The sequence below is a fragment of the Cupressus sempervirens genome, chromosome 9 (genome assembly GCF_028749045.1).
Source record: "Cupressus sempervirens isolate cs-2001-9-10 chromosome 9, ASM2874904v1, whole genome shotgun sequence".
In the NCBI taxonomy this organism is placed as follows: Eukaryota; Viridiplantae; Streptophyta; class Pinopsida; order Cupressales; family Cupressaceae; genus Cupressus; species Cupressus sempervirens.
The window spans coordinates 730,584,061-730,611,743 of record NC_143126.1 but is presented as its reverse complement, the minus strand read 5'-3'; the positions used below and the strand labels follow the sequence as shown (position 1 = coordinate 730,611,743).

The window sequence follows — 27,683 nt, the reverse complement described above, 5'->3', positions numbered from 1 at the left end:
ATCAATTTTGTAAAAGGCTCTATATATGTCCCTGCATAATTGCAAAACTTGAAAGTTGTAAAAGAATCTATATATGTCCCTGTAAAAGGCCAAGTATGGTGCTATCAAAAACTTTAACAGTTGCAGATGTAATTCTTGTTTATATATTATACTCAATAGACAAAATCAACTGCAATAATTTTGTTACATGTTTTATAAGTTGTACTTCATAACTCTAATTTTCAAAACAAATTAAATTGCAAGCTTTAACACCCTTCTAAATTATTGGGAAATAACATATGGTACTGATTTTTGTCCATCTATACAAAACATGGTCCAAGTACTACTCAAAAACTATACTTCAAAATTGCAATTTTCAAACAATATGTATTAAATTATAAGCTTCAATTTTTTAATCTCTTAAACTATTGAAAAATAGTCTTAATTTTATGATAAATATAACCTATTGTAAATTTGATCTTACATTTATTATATATGAATGTCATTTTCCTATAAGCATTCAAATCATATTCTGGATCTGTAAATTCCTTGTTAATTAATGATGATACAGACACATAAGGTCACTATTCTTCTACTTGTGAGATATGAGTACAAGCTACATGTAATTATGGTCATATCATGGTCATCGTCAAGACAGGCTCACTCATTCTCTTAACTGTCACATTGTTTATGATTTCAAGATTTTAGCTATACCAACGTTCAACACAAGTTAATTTTAAATAGTTCCCCAACAAACTGGGGTATGATTAAATAGAATGCAACGAGCTTAACAGCTTCTCATTTTAACATGTTTGTATTCACTATCTTGATAGCCACTGTCGAAAAAATGACTGCATTGCATCACGTTGAGTTGAACTACCAATGTTAACTGTTGGAATGATCTTATTTGGTCGCAAGAACTACCCAAAAAAAAGTAGAAGATACATCAGAAACATCTTCAGTTAAAATGATGGCCCAAATAAAAATAAACTAACTTGATGAAGTAAACTAACCTGAACAAATTCTTGAAGTTCTAGGAAGCTTGAATGCTCACTGTATGGAACTCCTGCAAAAATAAGGTAGGTATACACCCAACATAACTTTATCACAAGTATAAATTGACATTTTACAACCATTATTAATGACATTTTATTGAGAAAGTGCACAATATAAGCCCAAAAATCAAACATGAAGATGTAGAGGAAACAAAAATTTGTGTCCTTAAAAAACTTTAAATGAGACAACTCAATAGGAATAAGCCATATGTAGCATGTGAAAAACCTATAAAGCACTCCAGGGAGAGTACTAGGCTAATCTACAACACAATTTGGAAACTGTGTAGATGCTCCTTTGGTTAGAGACATTTGTGCGACAGAAGCCTCTTGGGTTGAAGTGATTCACAGATTATATTCATCTCTCTTGTTCACTGTAACATATTTTCTTAACTATGATCTATGTGAGGGCATGTGTCACATTGCAAATTACGAGGATTGTATTATCTCCTTGAGATAGTTAAACAATACTAACTATTAATCGGAGGAAAATATGAACAATAACCCATCCTCCTATATTGCATTAACAAAAAAAATGTCTCAAGCATGATTTATGTGATGTTCCAGTAATATTTTCAATAAATGCACCATTTTTTGCCATGAATGCATTTGTTTATGTAAGGACTCTATGGACGAATTTCAAAGCCCAAGTTGAAACAAATTGGAAATTTGTGTGTTTTCAAAATCCTTTTTGATACATTTGATTCTTATTTTTCCCTAGTGCATCAAGTTCACTATTCTCCTTAAAAAGACCAGGAAACAAGAAATAATGCCCTGCATAAAAAGAGGAAATGGTAGGCAGAACAATCCATGTCAATCCACCTCTAGCCTTTAAGTCAAGAACATAAGGTATCCATGTCATTGCATGATGTAACTTCAAATCAAATGATCATCTCATTTGTAATATTTGTTTACCATTTATATTGTTCATTCTAAATCAAGTCGCATTAAAAACAAAGAGAACCTTGAATCACAGAAATCATTCTTGGCTTGACATCTACAACTCAAACTCGATATCTCTATTTCAAATGCATTTCCTCTCTTACCATGAAAATAATCTTTCAACTATGAGTGGTTACAGCCTACACACTAATATCCTATGGCAATAACTAGTTCTAATGCTATGTTTTACATTTTGATTTCCTATGGTTGCAACTTTTTGTTTAAGGTTTTTCTTACAAAATAATTACATAATAGCATTCAATGGTATACAATTTTGCACTAATATAATAGTAGCATGTCCAAGGGTCCCACTTGAAAACATGGTAAATCAGATACGTTGTCAAAAACAGGTATATACAATTATTATAATTCTCATATAAAAGGAAGAATCAATTGATTTAAATACCACCTTCCACATATCACTACCACAGATTTGTGTTTGATTATTGCAATGTAGCCTAAAGTTACACATGAGATGAATGTTCTCCTTGGCCGAAATATTACAAGCAGTTTAGAAAATGATAAAAAAGATCACTGCAACTTTGATAAATTCCTTCTAATTTATTTACTGAAATAGTAGGTTCTTGTCTTGGTCCACAAATGTATTGCTCATCCATTAGAAAGAGCTCCAATTAGTTGCATTCATGAAGTAGCATTTTTCCTTGAAATACTCTTAGCAGAACCTTGGCTCAAAGGTACTATGTTGAACCAAGAGGAACATTAGTAAGGATACCTGGTGAAGATTTTTAGTATTATAATAACATACCATTCCATGTAGAGAGAAACCCATATTGGTAGTCACTGCTCAATGTGTGACTATTGCTGGCAAAGGATTGGAGGCAACTAGTTTGCATATTAAGCAATCCTTTGTTTGGGTAAGCCATGAAAACATGAAGGCATGAGCAGATGAAAACCCAAATGTGCAAATAGGGCTACACTACAAGGCGCGTAGTTTGCATGATTCAAGTGGTCTTCACTGGAAGAAGCCATGAAAAATGTGGAGGTAATAGTAGATCATGAAAGAAAATGTCCTAAAAGACATGGCATTCTGTCTGATAGGTGGAGCATGTCATCCAAATCCTGAAATGCTAACTATTGTTATATTCTATAAATAAGTCAAATTCGAATGCAAGTGGAATGCCAAAAATATTAAGTGGGTAGAAAGTAAGAAATTAAGGAGTGGGTAGTTCAAAATTTCTAAGTGGGATTAGAAATCACTTAATCGCTAATGCAAGATCTTACTTTTCAATGGATGGTAAGAAAACTCCTTTGGGACAGTGTTAGCATGCATCACAAAAGAAAAGCGGGTAGGACAATTGCCACATATGCATTATTTTTAATATGTACAATTAACAAAATGATTCAAGACATGTATAGAGAGAGGGGATAATACCATAGATTGTAACATTGTCCTGAGTAATGGGCTTAATAGAACTCAGCACACTCCCAACTTTATTAGAGTATGTCCACCCTACAATCAAGGAACATAGAGGAAAAGAATTAGAAAACATAAACAAAAATATCTTAGGCAAAATGTTAGCTTACCATGAAAATTCATTGGATGTGTCCAAACCATTTCTCATGAAAGTTACATGTCCCAATTTACACAATCTATAAAACATGCATAAACCCAGAGGAGCTTACTCATAATAATTCAAAATGGATCATTCGAAAACAAGAATTATGCATAGGCATCCCTTAAAGATGGTACAGCAGAAATTGACTGAAAATGTGCAAAGTTGATAAAGACACAGAATACAATGCAGGAAAGTGTCACAGTCAACCAGTTGTCTCAAGTCAATTTTATTAATAGAGGGTTCCATAACAATGCCAACCCAAGTAAAATAAATTGGGTTTATAACAGTCATTAGCAGAACCCAAAAAGCTATCGGAAAGTATTTCCATGGACTTTGTATAGATTTCCCTGCAACAAAGAAGGGGCATGATTACTATTTTGTACTAGTTGATTGTCTGAGAAAATAATAATAAATGTGTTTGAAAATCATAGAAGGTCAGCAGGCTGCTGATATATATTTTTCCTAATCTTAGGGTACACTTTGAGTTGGCTGGGACCATTGTCTCATTGAAAAATTCAATCTGCTTGTGCAAATTTAAAAGCCCATTGTGTCAAAAAACAAAAGCCTAGTTGAAGAGGTCCAACACTTTCTGTCCACAGCCAGATTGTTGAACAAATAATTAATGTAACATTCATGTGACTTAAAGATAAAATAGAAGGCATCCAAGAATGTGTTTCAACATTCATGCAATCGAGCAGTGCATATGACCACTGACAAATCTTCCTTTGAAGCATATTTTTGCTAGTTATCTCTTTACACTTTTGATGTTTTTATGTACAACTGAAATTGAGACAAGAACAGAATTCTGAGATAGCATGGACTAAAACATCTGTTAGCAAGATCAAGAAAATTTGTCTTAACTGAAAAAAAACAAGGCATTTCAAGGCTTCAAGCCAATAATAAAGATAGCCATAACAAATGTCAAAAAATGAATCCATTTCAAGTTGGGGATAAAAACACAACTTTATTTGAACAAGGTCAAGCTAAAAGTCCTAAACCTTTGAGGCATGGAAAAGTTGGGATGATATATCAAACTGATGATAATGCTTTCAAATTCTACCTCCTCCATGTATTTAATGCACTCAACCTCTCAAATTGAGGTATAGTACAAAATTTCAACTAAGTTGAATTGCTATAAGAGTTGACTATCTCTTTCATGTAGTTCAATAACATAACCTGTAAATTTAGTATCATTAAGCACAAGACTTCTATCCTATTTGATACATAAAAAAACACATTCCATAGCAGCAGATAATAGGCAAATAGAATATTGTTTCCAAATATGTAAACATAGTATTAGAAGTGCAACATTCGTAATCAAAATGTTAAAATGAATAGATTTAAATTAGTTAATTAGAGCTTTGTAAGAAATCAGTTATTTAAAAATGAAGTACGATGTTGTTGCTCTGTTCTGCTCTTCTGCTCTGGCAGCTAGAGTTTTTCTGCAGAGGCGGGAGAGATTAGCAGGCAATAACCATTGGATAAAACCTGCAAGCTGGGCATTGTAAAAGTACAATGCCACAAAGGGGATGGAGAAAGGGAGTACGGAAGAATGGTCGACTGGGAGTGAATAGGGGAAGGATGGGAGAAGGGATTTCTGTGGTAATGGCAATAGCTGGCAGCCCCCATTCAAATTTGATTTGTAGGCAAACAATTAATCCTCCAGGCACCAGAGAGAGTGGGTGCTCCACATGGGTATAGAGGGCACAATTCGATTGTCATAAATCTAGAGAAACAAAAGGGAAGAGTAGCATGGGATTTGTGGAGCAGAAGAGGGTAGAAAAATTGGTGAGCTTGAGATGCCTAATCAAAGTATCCCACACACCACCAAATCTGTAATGGTTGTTTTAGATGAGGAGCTGGAAAGCTAAGCGATAAAAAACAAGAGATATTTTTGCAGAACTAGACCTTATTGGGAGTTTCAAAGGGTTTTGGCTGAGCCTCAGTGAGTTAAATGAGTGGATCACAAAAAATGGGACCCCATTCTGCAAGGAGATATTCAAACGTATCCACAACCTCGAGGAATTTTTGTGGTAGTTTTTGATGATGCGCGGAACAGGAACGAGATCGTTTGGGATTACCAATGAAGCTGGGAGAATAAACAGTGACACCTACTAATGTTAAAACCGTGGTACCCAAAATTCCAATCTGGGTGAGAATTCCAAAACTTCCTCTGCAATATTGGTTTTGAACATTGCTTTGAAGTTGTCAGTAATTTGTTGGACAAAGGGTCACTTAAATTTTTTAAACGCTACTTACGCCCATCTCTTAATGGAGCTGGACATGATGAAGACATCCCAAAGGAGCTCCCATTAAAAATTTCAAATAGATGTTGGCTGCGATCATTGGATTGCAAAGGGAATCCTTTTAGATGTAGATGATGCTTTCAAAAAGTACATTACTGCTCACTATGACAAGAGTAAATCGGATTGAATGGCTACCTGGTGGAAAGAGCTTTCCCAACTCCATTATTCAATGGGAAAAGAAGATAAGAACCAAGAAGGCACCCCAAAGATGTTGAATTAAAAAGGAGGATGTAATGGAGCACTACTCAATGAGCAGGACTCCAACAGACCTGAGCAGCACTTTGAGCAAGAAAAAGGACAGTCTTAATGCTATATGTGGCATAGTGACAATGAAAGCTGATATGACTAAAAAGTCGACCAGTATGTATATGGCTGAAAGGAATCCAACCTGAGATAGTTCTGTGGAGTTTAAGAATCCGATTTGTGGATTTGTGAATATTTTATTCCCATTAAGATTCATAAGGGTTCGTGTGTGCGTGTGTGTGGCTTTGAGTATACTTATTCCAAGTTTAGCCTGCGGGTCCTTGGGGATTTGCGTCGGAATCCCCTAAATCCGCGTGGATTCATGACAGATTTGTGCAGGATTCGTACAGGGTCTGGATTTTACCTTGTAGATTCGTACGGATTTGCGGTCTGTTAATCCAGACAAATCCGGACCCTGCACAAATCTGGCACAAACTGGTTCGCAAATCCGGACCCAATACGGACCTGGACGCGCAAATCCAGTAACTAAGATGGAAAGTAGTGTCAAAGAAGGGGGACAAGAGTTTAAAGGATGAAGGATCTTTTAATATGCATTCATGCCCTTACCCCAAAGATGATGCAAAGTTGCAGTGCTAAACTGTAATAACATGTTAATGGGTTTTTCACAGTGGTATTATGTTTCTTCGGGGAGGTGGCTCCCTAACTATAGCCCCACCTCGTTCAAGCCAGGCATAAAACTCGGTCTCAATAGGATGGCAACTCTTTTACCAATCAAAATAAATAAATCAATTATTGAATACATTGCAGTTCAAGCAATTGCATTGAACACTAACATATTGAATGCATTCCTATGTACCTCAACCGCATCCTCTCATCACATAAGTATCAATTATTAGAAAACCAGCTATACAGTTATAGATGATAGATGAAAAAAGCAACATTTCAAGGTTATAGAAATAGCAAGACATGGAAGTGAATTAGAAAGTTGCAAAAGCATTTTGGGTGACAAACTACAAATCCCATAAATGCCACCGTAGCATTGGACTCAAAAGACTTGAGCTTTTAATGAGGGAAATAGACAGACGTGCACTGCCTTGTTCTTTACGATTTTCTCACCTTCACCCTCCAAATATTGGTATTGTTAAGAGAGACCTAACTACATCTAATCACTTTTCATCCCCTCATCAGATAAGCATTAATTATTCAAAATCAGTTTTACATTTAATAGAGTATCTAGAAGAAAACAAGATCTCAAGGTTATTGAAGTCTAAAAAGATGTGGGACAAATACAATGTCGCAAAAAACATTTTGATTGCTTAACAAAGCTCAAAATGCAACTGTGGCATTAGAGTCAAAAAAACATTACATTTAATAGAGTATCTATAAGAAAACAAGATCTCAAGGTTATTGAAGTCCCAAAAGATGTGGGACAAATAGAATGTTGCAAAAAACATTTTACTTGCTAAATTAAGCTCAACAATGCAACTGTGGCATTTGAGTCAAAAGACATTGGAATCAGTAAAAGAGGCCTACATATGCTCAATTATCTTGTTTGAATGTTTCCTCTACATTTGGTCACATTCTAATACACAAACTTTTTGCATGCTTTGAGCTGGATCGTACATCTTCATGTTAAATTCTTCAACAATAAAAGGTTTCTTCCTCTAAGTTACAAAAGGGTCCTTTTTTATTGGCATATTTTCTATATTAATTATGCCAAAAAGCATTCTATCGTAGTAGCAAGGAGTCTCATGGCATAACTGTGTACATTAAAACAAAACATGGCCAACATTTTTTTGAGACTTGAACTATTAAAAATATTGGTGACCATAATTAATATATATAAAGAACATATGAAATAAAATAAAAATTAAAAATTAAAAATAAGTTATCTTACTTTGTCAACAACAAAAAAGAGTATGATAAACTAAATAATATTTACTTAGCAGAAAAATAAATATTTATTATTTTAAGATGAAGACATTAAAATTTAAAAATATATTATTCCTACAAATGGAACTATTAAACACAAAATGAAAGAATAATTGAAATAATAGATGGTGGCATTTCCAAAAGTAAAATTAAGAGTTACAAATAAAACTAAACTAGCTCTTCAAATAAGAACAAAGTAACTAATGTACATAAAACAAAACAATTCTTAATTGAAAACTAAAATTTATTTATAAATGTACATGCAGTAAATAAAATAGTTTCAAAGTAAAATACAGTAAGTTTAATAAGTAGAACAGCTTGAAATTGATGTTTCTCAACATTTTTCAGATAGATGAATTCAAAACATCTATACTAATAGATAAATTCAATTTAATTTTTTTAGCAAGGTTGAAATTTTCTAGATTCTATAAACCAGACCATATTGTAGTATTGTAGATACAGTTGATCATACCCCAGAAGCAAACAGGCCATGCCCTCTAGTTTAAGGTTGAGTATGAAAAAAATACTCACAAGAGAGTTAATACAGAACTACAGGCCGAAGACTTCAAATGTCATAAAAATTTGTCCATTTTGCTTACCTGTAGGTCGAAAGGCCAACACTGATGTGAACTGAGATCGGAAGGTTTGTGTGTATTGCTTTAAATTCTGCAAATAATGAACACATACAAATAACTTTGATTAATGATGTCAAAGACCAATATGTAGGTGCATATCTACTCTCCATGCATTCAAAGGTATTGAAATCAGTAAAGCTCAACAGCTGCATACATAAAAATGAGCTTATAATGAAATTTTTTAAGGTGAACAGCAGGTATAGGCTTTAATCTACCTTGTCTACTTCTATCTCATCCTCAGTAGAGTTTGCCAATATTACATTTGACAAAACTAACCTTGTTTGCAATCAACATCATCCTATCAAAAAGAAAACCAATACTGGAAAGACCTTTTAACTATCCAAATAAAATCCATGATCTTAAAATGAACACTCCCATTACAAAAAATTCAAGAACAGCACCCAAGTTCTATTAAGTGTTAAATAAGAAGTTCTTCTGCTGATAAAAGTAAGCCTTCATCATAACACAGAAATGCAAGTCTTGGATCATCAGAATAAAAATTAACTATGAGTTTACTTAACCTAACCTAACCCTACTTGAACATGTGTTGGCACTTTCATGCCCTAAAATCCTGGACATAATTCAGAGGCATCTAAAAATTTCACACCATAGAATGGAAAAAGATCCTTTTCACATGGTTCATTACAGTAGAGCACGTGATGGACTGTCTTCAATTTACATTTTCTTATTCAACAGATGCTGGTAATCATTTTCATATGGTAACCAAACTGTCATCACTTTATTTTACTATGATACATTGTATCATCTCCATTCTCCTTCGTGATCATGAAATTCATAAGATGTATTAAACCGCTGTTTTAGACCTATAAAAAACAAGTTCGTAACCATTGATGAAAAAGTGGGCAAACCTTGAGAACTTAATAACAATTAAAATTTATTTGTGCTCAAATAGATGCTCAAAATTGTTCCTCATATCTCCAACAAAGTAGCACTAACCCTGCTGTCATTTACTACTCTCCCTTCTAAAATACCACCACTCATGTAAAGCAATCTTAGAAAGCACAGAATATAAAAAGCTAACCTTAGAAAGACCGAGATGAGATTCTCAAGCATTTGCCCATTAAATCTTTTGACTAGGTTTTCTTTTTTTAAGCATGGTCAATTGTTGTGGCATTCTTTGTGGGTTTTTGTTTTTGTTTCATTTCAAATAACTTAGCTCTCCTTAAATATTGGTAACCATAGAAAATGGGCCTGGGTAATATGGCAGATAGTTTCACATTACAAGAAGTGAGTTTGACAATAAAACACTATAATTCCAGAGTAGGTATAGATTGTGTTTCCTTGCAGGAATATGGAACATAAGGATGGGGCAGGAAACATAAAGGAACATGGAAAGACACCTAGATAAGCATGCTAAAACTATTTGGTTTACCGTACACCTGGTTTCACAGGGATGCATCATGCCCCCCCCCCACCCAAAAAAAAAAATTTCCAAAATGGTGAAATTCTTGAGAGGTGCAAATGTCAGGGGAACATCTCAGTTTTGAGGTTTCTAAAAATAATGTCATTGTTTCTTGCAGCATCATTATCCTTATGAGTTCTCACAGCATGTGTGAGGATAAGGGTCAAGGGCAGGAAGCTGAATAAAAATAGAAATTGAAAATGAATCATCCAATGATTGTAGCATGGAAACAATGGGGGGTGACACTAACATTCAAACTGAAACAAGAAGTTCTAGTCAAAATTATGGCTGCCGTTCTCGAGTCCTACAAAAATGGATCTAACAGCCTTTTTGATTTGAAGTCACATTTAAAATGATTTGCAAAGGTACCAGCATAGCCTATGATAGCTGGGGGTACTAGAAAATGGAAGTGCAACATGCGTGTAAACTTGAATGGTTTTTTAGCATGACTAGAACTAATGTTTACTTCCTTCTTATCTGAGGAAAAGATCTATATGCATGTAAAAATGTGGGATGGAACCTGAAATGTAGGGCTGAAACATTAGATTAACGGGGTTGTAATGAAGCACCTACATTTGCTACTTTGTCACCAAAAGGTAAGGATCATCAGAGGTCTATAGTTTCCTCTTTTACTTTGAAGACTGTAAGGCCCACTGAATCCATCCAATTCAAGGGCTGCAAAGCCTAAGGGAAAACATTAGATGACTAGTCCCACATCTTCACAATCATTGGTAGATTTATTCAATGTGCAAAAACAAAGGATTAGGCAGATGATGCCATAGGAAAATTCTTGTTTGCCAATGGTACTCCATTCCATGTAGCTTGCTCTCCATATTATGGTAAGATGATGATTATGAAGATGCCACCCAAATTGATAAGGAAACACGAAAGGAACTAGTTGGAGTTCAATTGGATGAGGCAATCACTCCTAGTGGTGGCAATGGCTCAAACTCAAACTCCAATTTTAATGCAGTTTTGACAAATGCCAATTAGGGACAGCCTCGTACTTTCTATCACTATGTTTCTGTGACTTTGTCAGTTTGTAGTTCAAACTTGCAGCCTTAGAGCATTTTGATGTATTTTTTAAATTCATATCATATGGACATCAACAATGAATTCTGGAAGCAATTAAATTTTGAGTTTTGGCACGTAGTAATTTCTTCAGCTATGTGCATTCACAATTCAACTCTGATGTTGTGTATTAAGGATCTATAATGGATATAATGAATGCCTTATCAATGTTATCATTAAGATATTTGAAATTTTTCTATTTTTCCATATAGCTGTCTACTGCCATCCCCTAAATAGCCTCAATAGAATCTGTCCTAGAAACACAACAGCCCAACCTCTAAAATCCTCATTCCACAAAATTGGTTGAACATAGATTTTTTAGAGTTTATGGGTGAGGTCCCCAATAGAACCCTCTCTAAATTTACCAACTGAATAAATTATATACATTATCATATTTCATGATATTGTTTTTCAACATAGAAGTGTCTATGGAAGATGTAAAGTTGCCTAAGAAATGGCCTTCATTATGATTTTTGCATTGAGGGAAATTCAAAATGCAAAATGTCTGCTAAATGTAACAGTTCTTGCAACAAAGGCACCTTCGCCACGGATTCCAGCAACATTGTAAGCATTAAATATTAATCAAAAAAATACTTGACAACCTTATAAATAGATCAAGTAGCAAACCACCCTAGCAGAAAAATCGTTTTTTGCAAGAAATGCCCATTTTAACTGATAAACTACAATAGAACCATTTATTGAGCAAAACAAGCAGTGATCAACAACTTAGTACAACTTAAACAGTACAAGATGCAGATCAAAGTATTCAATCATTATCCCATTATGCATCACTTGTTCACTTTATTTATATTGCGGTAAACAATATGTTTTAAAATAAACACCGGATTTTAGACTGGACAAAAAACCAGTGGCATAGAAAAATGTCTCTTGCAAGGTGCAACCACTGATCTGACAGACAACCATTAGAAAATAGTTTATTGAGCAAAACAAGAGGTAATCAGCAACTTCATACGACTCTGTTAACAAACCATGCAGATAAAAGTGTTTAATGATAAATCATATTTCCAATATTTACCATTACTTACAAAACAGCAAAAAAAATTGTATTTTAAATTGAACACCCTGAATTTTTTTACTTCAAAATCAAGGCCAATTATCCCTGAAAATGGTTTCCGTGACAACAAAAATTCAGTTAGATCATAGAGCCTACATAATATGAAACAGACTCAATTTTCATAATCAAACAGGAAAGAAGGATGTACAAGTGAATTATACAAAAAAGGGGTCACCCTGCCAATAAAAGACTCTTTCTTTGTTTGCAACAAGGAAGGACTAAAGTATGTCCACAGAAAATAAAGCTACCAATCCATTGGAAAGAGATCACACACCTCAGGACGCAAAGATGACATGGGTAAAACATGCAAAAAAGTGCGTTGTGCATCAGAACAAAGCCTCTCAGACAGTTCAGGCCAATCTAAACATGTCAAAATGCGCCTCCGTCGAGTATCAGCGTAGACCTGCACCTGCATAGCTCAAAACTAAGCAGCTGCTTTAAGTCAGCTGATACAGAAAACAAAATCCTAAAAAATACCGCCGCCATGTGTCATACAGATCTTCCATGACCAAACCTATTCTATAGCATAAGAATACAAACACAACTAATTCGTTTCAAAGAAGCAGACAATGTTGCTACTCTTACCCCAAGTGCCTTTGCAATACCAAGAAAGACACGTTCCTTTCCAATGCTGTATGCACCAACCACAACTAGAGTTCTTGGGTTCTTAGAAAGTACATTCTTTGTAACTTCAATAACATAATCTATGACATCTTTCTGGCATGGAAATCTGAACAAAGATCACCATCAGATTCCTTTGGAAGCTGAGAAAACAAACATAGGTGACTGTACACCAAATATTTAAAAATAAAATAAAGAACAATGCTTGCTTAGCTGCACCTGTATTTAGGATTACAATACGTTGTATCCAGGTACAGAGCATCGATATGCACATCTCTAAATATAGGATAGCCATGCATTTCTTTGCAGGCCCGAAAGTCCCCTGTATGGAGAAATCGCCTCCCATCACTAAGTTCAAAAAATATTAAGGCTGCCCCGGGACAATGGTTGGCTTCAAGCATCAAGACTTTAGTCCCATCAATAACATGCATATTGTCTATTTTTAAGGGATGAATATACCTGAAGCAAAGAAAATTCTTTTATCATCCAGCAGAAAACATTTAACACAATTATTATTTAGTCAATGCTCAGTTCAAGACTTTCTCAGGACTTAAGCAAAATGCCTTACAGAATTATATTAGTAAATAACAAATACTAAGTGTGGGTTAAGAAAAAAAATAGACAACCATTCCACTTCCCAAGATAGAAAGACACTCCGTCTATTAGATCAGAAAGAGAGAATTAAGGCGTAGGCCTAAATGGAACCTCAGTACATAATGCACTGTGAAGACTAATTTGAATTCCGAAACTCAGAATTCTCTATTCAGAACTCACTTTGAATCTACAGAAAGACACAACTTTAATAGGCGAGAAGTAGCCGGTGTGCAGTATATTGGACCATGTGTCCATCCCTTGCTTAAACCACCATAATGATCAGCATGAAAGTGTGTCAAAAAGTATGCACTACAACCATCTACTGATCCATATCGAAATGCATCAACCGTAAAGGATGTACCTGTAAAAAATGATAATAACTTAGCATCAACAAAATCACCTCAGGTAAAGTAGGCTATTTTGAATGGATAGCAACAATGAAATACAACAATTTCACATTTGGAAACTGTAAACAAAATAAAAATACTCGGATCAAAAAGGAAGAGATTTAGCTATAGCATCCAAAATACGTGGTTCAAGTCTTCCCACTTTTATATCTATTTCCAGGTGAAACAAGATAAAAATGCCCCTCACCCATCCTCGTCATCATCCTTACCCTCACCCCTCACCCATCCTCATCATCCTTACCCTCAACCTTGCTCACCCTCACACTTGCTCATCCTTTATACAAGTGTGAGGGTGAGCAAGGGTGAGGGTAAGGATGATGAGGATGGGTGAGGGGTGAGGGTAAGGATGATGACGAGGATGGGTGAGGGGGGGTGAGGCATTTTCTATTTGGGAGCAAAAACCAATGAGCTTTGTCAATAGATATTTAAATTTCAATGCGATGGTGGTAGTGTAAGCTAACAAGAAGACAGCCATAAAATAGAATGACCGTCAATTGGATAACTGAATAAATAACTAATAGAAGAGACGCCATTAAAAGAAATCATTCACCAGTTATGGAAACTAAAAGACAGGGCATCCATCTGCCAAACTGTATCACTTTAGCTTTAAGGGAATGGATGATTGACAATTGGAAATATATGTATTTCTAAGCATACATATCCTAAACTTTAAGGGAATGGGTCACTAATAATTGGAAATAGATTGGAAATATGTGTATGGTTGTGTGGAGGTCATAGAACAAACCAACAGAGGTTATACTGTTAGTTTTGCAACTAACAAAGGCAAAGAAACTAAATTCCTAGAAAGGTCTAGTTCTAACTTAGTCAGGTATAGTTACGAATTATTGGAAATCAGGTTTTATCCATCTTAATTCAATGAAAAAAATGCCCTTATTATATTACCCTAGTTTCAATCTGCCACTCTATTGCTAGAATTCTTGATGTGTTCGTTGTTCAGGTGTCAGGACAGATTACAAATTTGTTTCTGTGCCAAAGCTGCCAATTCACAACACAGAGGTAGGATATGCATGTACAGGAGAAGCAAGTAAAATAATATAGAGCTAGCAACAAATCTTATAGTTGGAATGAGGATGAGAAAGTCCAGCTTAACTATAATTCAACCCCTGAGAAGCCTACTTTGCGACATCCCACATCAGCTGTGACAACTACTGCAGACTTATGCTTAAAATCAAGTATCTCAAACAGGGTGGCAATGAAATAAAGTTGATGCAAAAGCCAATATTTGTATATCAGAAATCATACTCAATCGCTGACTGAACTGTAAGCGACATATTTATCTAGAGAATTCAAGGAAGTTATGAGCCCGATATTTTTATGCATGTAATAAATTAACATGAGTCTTAATCTCCATGACCGTGTTAAACAATAGCTAACCCAAAGCCAAAAGTTTTTGGTGCATTGGAAATCAAAATAAATCTGCAGTCCTAATTTCTCTCCCTTTTGGCAGAGATATGCTTAATTGATTTTCAGAACCAAGATTGCTTGTTCAGAATATGGTCAATATTGACTGAGATCTCCACCGCTTGGCTAGCATCTATGCTCATAAAAGTTCTTCTAGTGCACTGAGCTCTGGCAATGAATGGCTAGTTAGCATCTTAAAAGTCACTCAATGACTTTGGGGGATTCTTAAATGCGTGGAAGATCTAGAGATCAAATTTGCATCAACACAGATACAGATATAGATACAGCCAATTTTAAAGAACCCCAAAATGGATACAGCTGGATATAACATATATTTAACAAAATATTGTAAGGTACTATAGTAGATTTTTATTACTTCAAAAGCAATATAGACACATAATTGCCACATAAATAATTGAAGTTGATTTCACAATTTTTAATACATAAAAATAGTAGAGTTGCATAGGAAGATATCCCCAAAAAAATGGGAAGCTAAATAGAAAAAAAATTCATTTGTCTTTCTTATTTGGCGTTGGTTTTGTTATATCAAAACAATTTTAAAAAATTGCATGAATGAAGCTCTTCAAAATTAAAATTAGGAAGATTTACGTCAATCTTTAAGAAAATCAATTCACACAGTATCCAACACTATTGGTAAATCAAGGTTTTCGGGCCGTGAGTGTGTACAATATCTGATTTGTATCTGGGCCGTATTGGATACAGGGATGCACGTGCCCAGGAAGGGAAAGAGGTGTTCCAGCTACTCTGCTAGAGGCTCGTTTTGGCTGATGACCCAACTAAAGTCTATATGAACCCCAATATACATTAGAAGAATGATTGCACAAACTTCTTTACTTGGAACAATTTTCACAAGGTGGAGAAGAGAAATCTAAAGCAGCTTGATTAAGCATTGCTCTCAGATCAACAGTGACAAGTCAGAAGATTACATTTTTTACTCTTTTCCTATCACTTTCATTTCCTCAGTTTGCACACATTTTTTCCTCTTTTCCATTCCTTTTTATCTCCTTTTCTCATCATTTCCTATCTACCTACTCCAAAGGCAACCTTGCTACCAAGATTCAATGTCTTAAATATGTTGGAATAGACTCTTTTCACAAAGAAAATAGCAGGAAGCTCAAATCGCTTATTTATGTGTTTACCAATGTGATTAACCAGTAGAGTGTGACCTCTTATATCATCCTGCTGATTACTGCAGGAAGAACGTTTGTATCTATTACAAACCAATAAGACTCCTGGGGCAATTCGACAGCAAGGAAACATGTATCTGATAAGCACAGAACTCAAAGAAAAACAAATTTGCAGTTGGACATTATATGTTTCTCCTGCAGCTATTGCAGGAAGACTGACAGCTGTAATATGACTAAGACATGTGAACGGCAGTAACAAAAACAACTTCCAGCTTGTGTGTATTACCATCAGCCTATTGTTAACAGTTGTTCTATGGCTGACTGCATAAAGGGAGGAACAAAATGTTATAATTGTAAATAATCAGTTTTCATATCTTGCATATAAATAAAGTCAACTGGCTAAGTAAAATATATAGAACAAATAAGAAAAGACACGTATTATATGCATTTTTCTTGCAACAATCTTTAACTGCTGCATGTTTTGTACGATTGTTTGGATGAATAAAGACATTCTGTTATTCTAATTGGTAAACACTGTTGGTCCCAATTGGTACTGCGCAGAAGGGGGGGCGGGCGGGTGGGTGGGGGTAGGGCGCTGTTGAATCATTACGAACTTTCAAACCAGTCACTACAGCTACTTTACTCACTCTTCTAACTACCAGTTTGTTTAACCAGCAAAATTATGATAAAAGATATGCAATAGAACCATGCAAGATCACATAAAAGAGCAGACATCAATGACACAAGTATTTATACGTGGAAACCCTCAATGTGAGGATGGAAACCACGGTGGGAGTAGTATACCCACTAGCCTTTCCTTGCAAGTAAAAGGGTGCCCTGTTAAAGACTATAGTTGTTCTTTCTAAGAACACATCCTGTTAGGAATGTATATAATCCGTTATGATTACATAAGCTTGCTAAGGCTACCTTGTTAGAGGATTTTAGATCTCTTTCTGAGAGATACCTTGCTAGAGGATTTCAAAGACTTACATACAAGTCTGCCCTGTTAAAGGCTTACAATAGTTGCAATGATAAGAATGCAAATTAAGGTTAAGATCTAAAGTGTGGCGCACCTTGCCTTGTAGATCCTCTGTGTTTATCTTAAAGGTTTCTTGATTTTCTCCTGTTCTAGCTTGCCCCTATGAATTGTCCTCGTTCACTTCCTCCTCCTTTGTGCTTTTGCACCGATCTGCTCTCTGATTTAGCTCTATGTTCTTCAGTGCTCAGTCTACAGTTACGCTCTCCAACAACAACAACTTCAGAATGAAGTTTGTACAATATATATATACCCTCTTTTCATCTGGGCACCAAAACCTTATAATATCTCACTCAAATCTTGAATTCAAAATTTGAATTCCATAGACAAGTTCGTCACAAAATACCCATGACTACCTATACATAGGTGCCTATTCACGTAGGCCTGTCTGTCTTCCAACAAGTCTACACCTATACTTGTGTCCTTGCGCCCTTCAATCTCTTCTTCCTGCGTGCATGTCACATCATTCACAGACTGTCCTTTTGTCTTGTTACATCCTTGATGACTCTTCTCAGATGATCTGTGCTCTACTGTCTTATGTGTCTATCTGCCAGTCGTAGCCTTGACTACACCATTCTCCTTGTCTTAACCAATATGCTAGTTTAGCGGTGGTTGCATTGTCTTGCAAAACTTCATCCTTTATCAACCGGTTGCCAATTAATGACAATACTTCAAGTCTTTGTGATGCAAAGTATTAGTCGTCACCTTTTGCCTGTCCAAATGCCAACGTGACTCTTTTCCAACAAATAGTTGAGGGGTGGATAGCAATCACTGTTAATGAAATAGGGCCCACTCATGGGCAGATTAGTTGTTTTACTTCCCTTGTTACATTTCTCTGTGTTACTTTTTGTTTTATTATGCATTAAATCTCTATGAGTAATAAATATAAACATTGTTGCAGGGTGTACCAATTTGATTGATAGCAAGAAGCTTAATGAGTGTATTAAGGTGCACATAGAATAGCTTAACATTATGTAACATTTATGAGTGTTTCCAACAATTAAGACAGTTTATTTCCAGTTGTAAATATTCGTTCTTTCTTATCATTGTTCATTGTTTTAATGTCTCTCCTTGTTAAGAACTGCATTCACTCAGCCCACTTCATTCAATACCTGTAGCTCACAGCATTTATATAGATATTTCATACTCACGCAATCACATCCTGTTTCAATAAGAGCATAATTGAGCCCAAACATTTTCGTGTTATTGTTGGGAATGGTGTCAAGGACCTACATATTGATTTAATTAAGTTAGGACTAGTGCTCTCACGAGGAAGACCTATGATTCCTGACCCCGCTTTTTAAATCCCAATTTGTGTTGTTTTAGGTAAAGATCCTTTAAGTGTATGAATCATCGACATGATAGTAAGAAATATTTTTCCCAAAAACATCTTCTACTATGATTGTTGCAAGTATAGACAAAGAGAATAATAATTTTGGAGGCTTAGACAAAGAATATACTACTTAAATTATAGAACAACACACTGTTGAAGCTGCTGAGAGCTTCAAAGGTTTCCCAGAAAACTTGTACTTGGCTTTAGAAAGAGTCTTTGAGGACAATTTGCAAAGGCCAAAGTTTGTCTCTAAATAGTTGTCATTTGATGTCTTGGCGAGGCCAAAGCATGTTCCTCAAATATCTTCGGTAGAAACTTATATTAAAATAATGTAATGTTTCTTTAATGTTCATCTTGGCCTTGATTTTATTAGGTAGTTTCTATTTTTGACTTTAGTTCACAATTGTGTCTTTTAGAAATATCATCTTTGTAAATCTACATAAGGAGTTTCCATCTCCTTTGTTTAATATAGCATCAATTTTTACTATAACATGGTATCAGAGTGTGTTGGTCATAAAATTTGAGCCTCTTATGATTAGGAGTTTTTTCACAGATTTGTTTTTCGATTTTTTTAAATAAAAAATAGCTGGAGATATTTTATGAAAACTTTGTGGTTTGTCTTTGAAGATTTTTGCTGAAAATTGCAAGCCTGGTCAAGGGTTTTGATTGCGCAATTTCCTGATCGAAGCAAAAGTGTCTAATTTTCAAATGTTTTCATGTTTGTTGCATGTGACCTGTCTATTTTTGCTTGTGCATTTAGTGAGTTGCATGTACTTGCATGTTGCTTGCATGTGTTGCTTTACCATGCAAAATCTCGTGGTATACCGCATGAAGATTTTTCTTATGGGTTTCATAATTTTTCCCTTTAAAAACAAATTATGATGGGTTTTCATATTTCATTTCCGTTTAAAAAATTCTAGTGGGTTTTAATAATATTTTCCACAAAAATTATTTGTCAGATTTTACTTGATTCTATAATCCATAATATTCTATTATCTATTATCTAGTGTTGCTTGATTCTTCACCACAATAATTGTGGTTTTTACAATCTATGTTGAGTCATAATACTCATCTGCAAAAATTCTTGGTAAATCATCTTGCAGTTTATTTTGGGGCATAATGCTTGTCTACAAAAGGGTTTGGCAATTTTCATCAAAAAATTGTGGTCTCAGTTTCGTCTCAATGTCTCTGGCCATAGGGAGCAATACGTTTGTTACCCAGCATCAAATTAGATGGCTTGTTGGTCATTAACATTTTGCAATTCCAGGCAGGGTCTTAGCAGCAGTAGAAGAATGTTTTGAAGAATTTGTGATCAAAAGATAGTAGTTATACAATGACTATTAAAAGTGGGTATTAAAATAATGTAATATTTTTGTAATGATAGTCTTAGTTAGTCTTTCGTTTATTAAGTAGTTTCTATTTTCATCTTTAGCTCATGATTGTCTTTTAGAAACATTGTCTTTGTAAATATGTATAAGGAGATTTTATGTCCTCTATTTAGTACAACATCATTAATTTACCATAAGAAATTTTAATGGCCTGACAAGAAAAAAAAGAGGAAGCTACATGAATTCTTGCCAATAATGATCAAGTCACCTAGATTTTCCAATTGCTTTACTTGAAGACAAAGCACTAATGAATAATATTTCCACATTAGGCTCTTCCAAATTTCCATGGGATTGCAAGTGCAGATCCACATATGGTTTTGTTTGATTTTGAATTGCTCTGCATAAAAATTGAGGTTGTTCTCAATGACCCTCAAAGACATCTTTGCACTAGTTCAAGGGGTTTGGAAGGAACATTGCTGATAATTGAACAGACATGAAGGAGCAATTCCTAAGAAATAAGAATATTGTAAGGTGAGCTACATACAAGATGAGATCTTTCACATGAAGTAAAAGGATGAGGAAGCACTTGAGGGGCACATAGAGAGACTCTCATTCAGCTTGCAGCACTCTTTAAGTTCTTCGAAAACAAGCAAAACCCAAAATCTATTAAGATGATTTTTCTTCAAGGGATACAAAATGACAATATGAAGACTCTATCCAGTGGAACAAGCTGATATGCCTCAACGTACATTTGAAGATATCAATAAACTTTGTAAGAACTATTCTTGTCCCATGTCCTGGACTACTTGTGAATACAAAGGAATCAGCTTTCAATTACTATGCTCAAATGTTGAAGTGACCTAGGGAGATCAGCAATCTCTCAAATTATCCAAAGACTGATCTTCTCTATTCCATGGCTACTCAGTCCCAGAACATTCTGCAAAAAGCCACGAATTTTATGGGAAAAAAGTGGAAAAAACAAACAGGATTTTTTAGATGAAAAATCAATCAAAACTAGACAACAAAATCGAAGACACGGATCAAAGAATACAAAGCTTTGTTTTTTAGGCAAAATTAGTAAAACTCAGCAGATATTTTTTTAGGTAAAAATTATAAACCCACAAAGACAATTTTGGAGGGAAGATTTATAAATCCACCAAATAATTTTCGAGGAAACAATTATAAACCCACCATATAATTTATTATTTACTTATTTTGAAAATTAAATAAATAAATATTAATTGTTTTTCTTATAAGTGAATTTTAATACTACTACTTTTTTAAGTGTAGTTAAACTCTAGTTGGATATAACTTATTATATATTTATTAATGCAAGTGTAGTTAGTTTTATATATATATGTGATTCGGCTTTATTTTAAGAGAAGTTATAGTGGAGTTCACTATATAATCATCCAATTATAATTATCTGATTTTATGGGTAAAATTATAAATACTCTATGTTCCCCTGAGTTTTCGAGACGAGGACTGGGGGGACGGCAAGACAAGTTTCTAGGATGACAAATTTTTTTGGCGATTTTGGGGACAGGGGGACAGCTATATATATAGGGAAATTTTAAAATATACACTGAAAATTGCAAATATACATGTCATTCATATGAAACTAAGCACAAAGAATGTCATTTAAACATTATAGAACCTTATCATACACCATTTGAATGCCATCTAGAAAATAATAACCAATTTCAATACTTAACTGTCAATATGCACATCAATATGTGAACAAAAATATTTAAATATAAGTTCAGCTGTGAACAACATCATAAAAATCTAGAAATCTAAATATGCCCAAAGGCTAGAGGGCTGCCATAAAGTTTCATCATCATGTTCAAGTTCAACATAGAAAACAAAATATAGAAAAATGAAGCAGACTGCTGCTCAAACTCTTGGACGCAAAAAAATCACCTCTTCTTGCAAAATGAAAAACCCAACCAGTTGCAACACACTCCAACTTCACAGGCAAAACCAAACAAATGACAAAACAACCACAATGTGGTCTTTTTTGACCTTTTAGGACATTTGGAGAGGCAAAGCCCACTGGACAACCAAATAGGGACAAACAAAAAAAAAATTATTTAAAAAAAAAAAAATTAAGCTTCACAAAAAACAAGGACGACTCGTTGCCCCCAGTATAGTTAAAGGACTTCTAGACATCCCCTTTCCGTACCAGGGACAGCTTTTTTTCTCCCAGAAGTCCCCAAGTACCGGGGACGTCCCATACCCATCCGCCCATCCCAGGGAAGTCCCCGTCTCGGAAACCTTGGCTTTTCGGGCGAGGATGCATCCCCAAGGTACATGGTAAATAATTTAATTACAATATAATTTTAAGTTTCCGTTACTTGAAATTATACTATGAATTAAGGAAAAGTAAATATTAATATTGGATTTAAATGGAAGTTCAAATTAATATTCTAGAAATGGAATTAATATATATTATTAATTAACTCATTTATAAATAAAAACCATTTAAATTAATAACATGATAATATGGCATGCCATTTTATATGCACAAAGAGATTTTACATTTAAATATTTATTTATTTAAATAAGTATATTAGCCTAAAAATTTATATAAACATATTTCTAGTCAAACTGGACATTAGTAAACACTTGACTTGTTTTATACAAATGAGATTGATTTGGTGTTTAATTTGTTTCGATGTATTCATTGTTCTATTTGGTATTGTTCATATGACAACTATGTCGGCTTTAAAAGTAGTACACCAGAGGGTTTGGATTTGTTGTCTATGTGACATGGGTATTTTTACTATTTTTGTGATGTTAAGTTGGTCGTGATTATTCTACCAAACCTGATTTCTTAAACCAATTATTTTGTGAACACTTTAAGAGAGTGTGTTTTATGATGATATGGTTTGAGGACCAACATGTATTTATAAGGTTTTGGTTTGAGGACCAATATGGGCTCCAATTATCTTTATATAGAACTGAATTGATTATCTTTCTTTATGTGTTTTTAGAGGGCATTTATGATATTTTGGGTTTGAGAACCAATGTGAGTTTCGATTGCCTGCTATGGAACCGAAGTCAATTATTATTCTTTCGTGGTATGAGAAACATTTGTGATTATGAGCTTAGGGGAGGTTGTCTTGGTATATCTTAAGGAGTGGCTTGCAATAGGGGTTCGAGGCCCAAATTGGTCAGTGTTAGGGTAACTCATTGTAAGTTGTGTAATAAGTGATAACATTGTAATTAATATATTTAGACACACATTAAAAAGATAAATAGAGATGTTGCCTCACCCATGCCTTGAGTGCTTGTATAGGCTAAGGATGGGAACTAGATGGTGCCTAGTGAGAGAGATGAATGATATTTCTCATCTTCATGAGAGGGTATTCTAGTTCTTAATGGGTCACATTGAACGTCCAAGGTCCAGAGTGACCAGTCTAGGGTAACTCAACACTTGAGGGTTTGGGGTCTAGTGAGAGACCAATCCATGGTAACTCAAGTAGTTTGACCATATGATGAGACTCCCTAATATGTAGCATAAGTCTCCTTCGTAGCTTTTGTACCTTCTTCTAGTCGGTGTTATTTAGTGTTGGTGGTTGATACTTATTGATGATTGTTCATTATTTATTGGTTATTATTCTTTTGATGTTTGGTATTTTGATTTAGAAGTTGATATTCTTTCAATGGTTGTTCTTCAATGGTTTTGGTACTTGTTGTGGTTGACTGTGCTATGTGGTTTTAGTTTTGCTTGATTGTTGTTTCAGTATTTGTTATCTTTCCATTATCAATAGGTTTTGGTACCCTTGAGGTAGAGAGAACCTTCAAGATATCTTGCCTAGGGTTTGATTTTGTAATTTGATATTCGTGTGTGGATCTTACATTATCTCCCCAGCACGATGGGAGTGGGCCTGATTAGGCTACCACAAGGTTGAGAGGTAGTGACTGTCTTACCATTCGGGTCCCCCATAAATTGGCACCGATGTGGGATATCCCATTGATGCTATATACCATTCTTATTCTTATATCGTGGAGACTTTCTATTTAAATGTTGTACCTATGTTTTCACATATCTTGTATTTCTATTATCATTACATACCTTGTGACATGTGCAATGGATGTTGCGTATTTGGATGTACTTCATTGTATTAGTTATGTACTTGTTTATGAGATCATGTATCTGATATTTTATTATGGTTATGGACATTGTACTTGTAGTTAAATCTAATTAGTAATAATTATTTAAATGTGATTTAACATTAAGGAACCCTTGAGAAATGGAAACTATATTTGTATTGCTTATGTGTATTTGATATTCTACATTATTATCTTAATGTTGCATAGGCTTTTACTTCAAAAAAATTTCAATAAACATTATAATATAATAGGTTAATTTCTCTTGGGTTCCCTAGCGGAGCGTTACAATCTTTGAGAAAAAAATTATAAGCTCAACTAATAGTTTGAGGAAATAATTATTTAAACCCATCCATAATTTTTTGAGAGGAAAATTATGAAAAGCCATCAGAAATGTTGTTAGCAAAAAAAATATGAAAACTCATCTAAAATTTTTAAGGGGAAAAATTATAAGAACCCATCAAAATTTTTAGAGGGAAAAAATTACAAAAACCCATCCTAAAAATCTTCATGTAGCAAAACATGAGACTTTGCATGGTAAAACAATATAGGTAAGCAACGTGCAAGTAGATGCAACTCACAAAATGCATGTGCAAGAACATGCAAGTAACCTTCAAAAACCAAATACTTTACTCAAACCAAGAAATCACACAATCAAAACCCTCAACCAGGCTCGTGATTTTAAACAAAAAATCTTCGAAGACAAACCGCTTGAAATTTCATTAACAACAAACATTTTTCATTTTTTTTAAAATCAAAAAACGAATTTCTAGAAAAAAATCCAGATCAAAAGAGGCTCGGTGTTTTCTTAAAAGATTCGCTGAATCTTATGAAATCCCATCAACTCGCTCTAATACCATGTTATGGTAAATCATTGTTGTTGTACATTTCTTAAAGAAACAATCGTGAACTAAAGATGACAATAGAAACTCCCTAATAAACTAAAGATCAACTAAGATGACCATTAAACAAACATTATTCTATTCTGATAGATAATAAAGTTCTCATTGTTGGTTTCATGGTGATTACTTTAAGTGTTTTGGTGCTTAAATGGTTTCATTATTCCCTCATTTAGAGTAGAGATATTTTTCAAGTACTTAGATGAATGTGATTGACAGTTTTGTATGGTGGAATCATCTTGCTCATTCCTTTGGTTTTTAAGTGATTCCTAAACACAATGTAAGGTAAATTTTGAGGCCTTGAGTAGATGCTTTACTTCTATCTTTGACGTTTATTCTTCGTTATAATGTTGTTCACTGGGATACGAAAATTCTTTGCACAACTCTTGAAGATTGCACTTTGTGTAAGCGTTGAACTTGGAGTAGGAAAATTTGGTAGATTTCATCATAGTAGTATTTATATTCCAAATTCTTAGGATTAGAATTGAACTCTTGAACACTAACTCATTTACTTTTCAATAAATATCATGAAAATCTCAATAAAGTACTTTCATTGCCATATTGTTTCAATAAACTCGCATAGCCAACATTGTCTGAATCACCTTGCAAACAATAATGTAAATCTCCTCGTAATACCAGCATATTACATCAACCATTGAGCTTAATCACAATCAAGAACTGACATTGAAGAACCTTGGAGTCAATCCTATGATCTTTTACAATCTTAGCATACACATGATTTTGCTCGAGAGAGGATAACAATCAAGATACCGTAGTATTTTATTCTTGGGTGGTGCATTCATATTAAACCCATCAACAAATCCCATGCAACTACTTATAGCTTATTTTGTCTAGCAACCACATTTCATTTTTTTAGGAGTCTTTTGTGGAGATAGTAATTCCACAACTATTTTGTTTTTTGGTTTATTTTAAGTAGTTATATGAATATAGATGAAGTACATGAATGTCATTAATCAAGAACATTTTGGAAGTGAAATGTGGACAGAAAAATGGGGAAAAGTGTAAAAATGGAAAAAAGAATACAATCATTATAATCTCAATTCCCAAAATGTAGTTGATACATTATAATAGGAAATTATTCTAAATTATTCTTCACCCTCTTATTTAAAATATTCATGGGACCACCTCTACTCAAAAACCTACTTATGCAATCATGCAGGACCATGACATTAGCTTCAAAATAGCTTATAATAGAAGAGAGCAGCTAGATATCAGACCATACTTGGAGGAAGGATTTTATCAACTTTTAATTTTTGTATAAATTTCCAGGAATTAGTGGTCTCATCGAATTATAAAGTTTTTTAATTATTTTAATTAGTTGATAAATGAATAATAGATATTTGTAATTATATGGGTGAACAAAAACAAATTGGAAGTAAAATTTAAAGAAAAATGAAAAAAAAAGGAAGAAAATCTGTAACTATGCGACATTTAAATTTTTAATCCATTATGCAACATCTGCATAATCTCGTCCCTCCATTTTTCACAGCTAATTTACAATATCTCAACCAAATGAACTACGTCAAAATAAAAGAAGATTTTACATTACTTCATTCAAAATTTACATAATATAATACCAAGACTTTAAAAGTAAACAAAAATAAGCAACTGCATGGAAACATCCTGTTGGACTACTGAAGCCCAACTCAATCAGAGAAAAGTAGAATATTAATAATTTTAAATTTTAAATGTTAAATTATTACTTACAGAATCCCTCTGGATAACTACAATAAAATAATGTTAGACTTACCCTTCAAAACTTAGTATCAGAGAGTTCCTAACAGTAAAATATTTAGACATATCCAACTTGCAGGGCGGATTAAATCAATATACTAATGAAATGGCTTTCATACCTTTCTTTCTATTCAAATAAAGATAAATACAAAGTGGAACACACCTGGGATTTTTTTATAGAAAGGGCACGGTCTGATCCCCTGCTGCTGACGCATTCCTCCGCGTCCAACCGCTTTGAAATTAGACAATTTCCTTTCAGCCGGGCGCACCGCTTCCTCCACCGACTTCTCCGTGCTCTTCAGACCCCACATCATGTGCAATTTGGCCTGAACAAGTTGAGTTTTCGCCTCTGTTTTTCCTTTTCCACCATCGCCATGGGAGCGAAGGGAGGTCCAATCGGCACCGCTTGCATAAAAGGACTGGGCAAAGCTAGGTGACCTACAGCCTTCATCAGAACCCTCGCCCTTAACCTCGCAGGGGATTCCATATTCATCGAGCTCGTAAAGATTTTCAGTTAACAAATTCTCCTTATCGCTAGCATTTTTTTCTTCTTCGTCTTCTGAGATTCTATCCCGCGAGCTGCCGATCTCCGAGGACTCACAATTGTCATCGGCCTGCAACTTTACGCGCTTCATGTGACCGTGGGCTTACGAGATGTTGAGACCAGCTTTGATACGCTAGTTCAAATTTAAACCCCGCCAACTCTTCAGTGGACAGACTGCGAAGCCCTGCGGCGGGAAAGAAAGACGAGGTTTTATTTTCCATTTGAGTGTTTTTTTTTTCAATTCAGAACCTTCGTAGACGGAAACAGACTCGCTCCATTCAATT

General features: G+C 34.5%; 1 protein-coding gene across 1 annotated transcript; it reads right to left on the bottom strand.

Moving 5' to 3' along the window:
• Positions 1–509: 509 nt before the first annotated feature.
• SNM1 (DNA repair metallo-beta-lactamase family protein) lies at positions 510–27,683 on the bottom strand. Its single transcript, XM_089801875.1, has 9 exons — positions 27,019–27,683; positions 13,592–13,772; positions 13,037–13,276; positions 12,782–12,926; positions 12,471–12,605; positions 8,592–8,658; positions 3,367–3,444; positions 993–1,045; positions 510–899 (listed from the first exon to the last, which is right to left on the bottom strand). The coding sequence occupies exons 1-9, from the start codon at positions 27,488–27,490 to the stop codon at positions 801–803; spliced, it is 1,470 nt and encodes a 489-aa protein (XP_089658001.1). The 5' UTR covers positions 27,491–27,683; the 3' UTR covers positions 510–800.